We start from the raw sequence: 3,259 nt of genomic DNA on the forward strand, positions 1-3,259 counted from the left end.
GTTATTCTAATGCCTAATTTATTTCTTTTATTTTTTTTTTTTTACAAAGTATTACAGATCACGCACTTCTGAGGCTCATTATTGTGTCTGGAAAGTCCAGCAACTGCAGCCTGCGAACACCATGAACCTGAGCCCGTCTGAACACAGCATGGACGGCAGCAAAGCCGAGCACTTGCTCCCTTGTTTCCGCAGAAGCGCGTTTGACGAGCCTCTGGCGTCCTACCACAGCGGCTCCATCATATCTCACCTCCTGCGGAAAACCATTCACAATAAACTGACCTCGCTGGACAACAGCCTCCTTTACCTGCCCTCCGCAAACGCCAGCGGCTTCGATCCCGAGTCCAACAGCGCCGATGATTTTGCTCGAGAGGAGCAGAGCTGCCTGTCCTTCAAAGACGAGGATCTGTCTGTGAGCGAGCACCTCCAAGCCAAACGCGCCCGGGTGGAGAACATCATACGAGGCATGGCTGCTTCGCCCAATGCCGACGGAGAAGCGGAAAGCGAGTGCGAAGCCGTCCGCTGTAGAAGAGACCTCCTGAAGGAGAACAAACGCAAGCAGAGGCTCCCCCAGCACCAGGAACCAAAGACCAGCAAAGACGAGGAGTGCCACAAACTCAAGGAGCAGCTCCAAAGCATGCAGCGTCTCCTGCATCAGCTCCAGGAGAAGATCTCGCACGTGCACGACCAGAATTACTCGGAGAGCGAGGAACGGGAAGATGCGAGGTCAGAGCTCTCAAGTCTGAGGCTGGACGGTGGACACAAAGACCGAGTCAAAGTGGAACCTGGCGGTTTCGGCTCCGACAGGGCGATGAAGAACCTCAAAGAGACTCTCAAATGCGAGCTGACCAGGACTGTGAGCGAAAGCGTCGATACGGTCTTCAAGAAGCTCTCCACGAGTCTTCTGAACCAGTCATCCCCATGCCACAGTCCGGACTGCTCGGAAACCGAGAAGCGGATCCCAGAGGACTCCCCTTCGGATCTGTCGGATTCTGAGGAAAACGTCAATAGCAGGCATTGCTTTGAGAGCCACGGCCCGGAGCACCAGACCGAAGCCTTGTCCCTAGTGGTCCGTAAACCTTCTCTGAGCCAGGCTGTGAAGAGACCTTTCCCGCTGCACCAGACGCCTTTCCAGATGGGCTACAGCGCTCCTCTGCACGACAGCCAGATCCTGGAGCACCTGCTGAAGTACGGCCCTCACTCCACCTTCTGTCTGGAGAGGTCCTCGCCGGACTCAGTGGAGCGTCCGTGGGAAAGCCTGGCCATGAGGTCCAAGCTGAGCTCGGGGCATCTGGGTCAGCACCAGACTGGACTGGTGTCGGTGGACGCGCTCTGCCTTCCTCACATCAAGATGGAGTGTGGAGATCTGCAGAGCATGGCTGAGAGGAGCTCCTTCATGTCGCTCAATATATCCTTTGAACGCTCCGTCTCTAGCACTTTAAAGAGATATTGCATCCAAAAACGATCATGCTGTTATAATTTACTCACGTGGTTCCAAACCTGTAGGACTTTTTCTAGTGACACTTTATTTAATGGTCAATTTCTCGTTATTAACTAGCTGCTTATTAGAATGCATATGTGACCCTGGAGCACAAAAGCAGTGTTAAGTCGCTGGGGTATATTTGTAGCAATAGCCAACAATGCATTGTATGGTCACGCACACATATTGGCTGTATATTAGTACTTATTGTATAAAGCACATATTAATGCCTTATTCTGCGTGACCATATTTTAGATCCCTTAATCCACCCCATACCTAAACTACCTTACTAACTATTCATAAGCAGTTTATTGAGGCAAAAGTCATAGTTTATAGATAGTTAATAGTGAGAAATGGTCTCCAAACTATAGTGTGACCCTTTTTCCTTCTGAGGAACATAGAAGATGCTATTACGAGAAATGTTTCAGTGTTTTTAGTCTGTGGAAGTAATATCTTAGAATATCGTAATGCCATTTTAATAAATATCATCTCTTCGGTGTGGCTCAGAAGAAAGAAAGTCATATACTGTATTAGGGTGAACTGCCCTTTAATACCAAAACACCACAAAAAAGATTAAAAACAATTCAACTAAATTGAAGAGGAAAATTGTATTGCTCAGAGGTGGCTCTTTCATATCTCAGTATGTTTTTTTCCTCAGATATTTATTCTGAAATTCATTAGTAAAAATAAAAATGGTAACACTTAATGCATTAACTAACAATGAACAAACTATTTTTAAAGGATTTATTAATATCGGTTAATGCAAGCAAATAGAAATGCATGCATTGTTTGTTTGTTTGTGTTAGTTCACAGTGCATTAACGCATCCAGCGTCTCATTTGAAAACATAAAAGTAAATGTCAAAATTAAGATGAATAAATGCTGTAGAAGTATTGTTCACTGATGGTTCACGTTAACTCGTTTAGTTCACTAATGTTGTCAGAGTCGTCATACAGAGTGATTATAGAGTTATAAATGAGTGCAGAGCAGCTCAGATCATTTGATCGAGGGATGAGAAGTGTTTGAGAAATGTTTCATAGTGCAGAACACTGTCGAGATCCCTTTTCATCAGAAACACGAGGAGAAACGTCTCGATTTAATCTTCATTTAGTGATTTTTCTCTTCTGTAGCTACAGTATCGTAAAGATTTTTTGCATGCGAATGCACAGGAAGGCGTTTTTATCTATGGATTATGTTCTTTGTTTAGCTTCAGCTGCTTTTGAAAAATCCCCCTCTTTGTTTAGTTGACTGTTTTTATTTAATATATAGTAGTTAACATTGAGATATTGCTGAACAAACCACCAGCTCTCGAGCTCGGCGAACAATCGTTGAGTTGAGTGCAGCGGTGAGCAGTTCCACTCACGCAGACTTCAAGGAGAATTTTTGCTTTGATCTCGGTAACCCCAAAGAAAATTGTAGCATCTTCTTTAATCTGGGCTCGGTAATGACTTTAAGTCCAGGAAAAGACAAATAAAAAGGAATACAAGGCTTTGATAAGAATTGTTAGGAACAAAAGCCAATTTTCAAAGGCAGAAAAAGCAACAGTTTCTCTTCTGGAAATTCTCTGATATTTTTTCCCCCCCCGCTCAGACTTGAAAAGGTGCGGGATATGTTTCTGCACTCTCGATGTGATTGGAGTGGATGAGAGAGGTCACTTTTGGTTGTTTGTGAACAGCAAGCTCTCAGCCGTCATTATACACCATCATCAATGCTCAGAGTGTCATATACATATGTGACGAAAATATCGCAGCATGCAGAAAGTTTGGCTTTTAAACATCATTAG

General features: G+C 44.6%; 2 protein-coding genes across 2 annotated transcripts in view; both read left to right on the forward strand.

Annotated features, from left to right (window-relative positions):
• LOC107724240 (prospero homeobox protein 1-like) overlaps positions 1–72 on the forward strand; it is a 3,537-nt gene extending 3,465 nt beyond the window's left edge. Inside the window, exon 3 of the mRNA XM_016533076.1 lies at positions 50–72. Within this exon, the coding sequence (XP_016388562.1) occupies positions 50–72 (23 nt within the window). The remainder of the gene's footprint in view (positions 1–49) is intronic.
• Positions 53–3,259, forward strand: part of LOC107724261 (prospero homeobox protein 1-like) — a 17,201-nt gene continuing 13,994 nt past the window's right edge. Inside the window, exon 1 of the mRNA XM_016533102.1 lies at positions 53–1,405. Coding sequence (XP_016388588.1) covers positions 122–1,405 — 1,284 coding nt within the window. The 5' untranslated portion in view covers positions 53–121. The remainder of the gene's footprint in view (positions 1,406–3,259) is intronic.

This window comes from Sinocyclocheilus rhinocerous, unplaced genomic scaffold (genome assembly GCF_001515625.1).
Source record: "Sinocyclocheilus rhinocerous isolate Xijiao unplaced genomic scaffold, SAMN03320098_v1.1 scaffold365, whole genome shotgun sequence".
NCBI lineage: Eukaryota > Metazoa > Chordata > Actinopteri > Cypriniformes > Cyprinidae > Sinocyclocheilus > Sinocyclocheilus rhinocerous.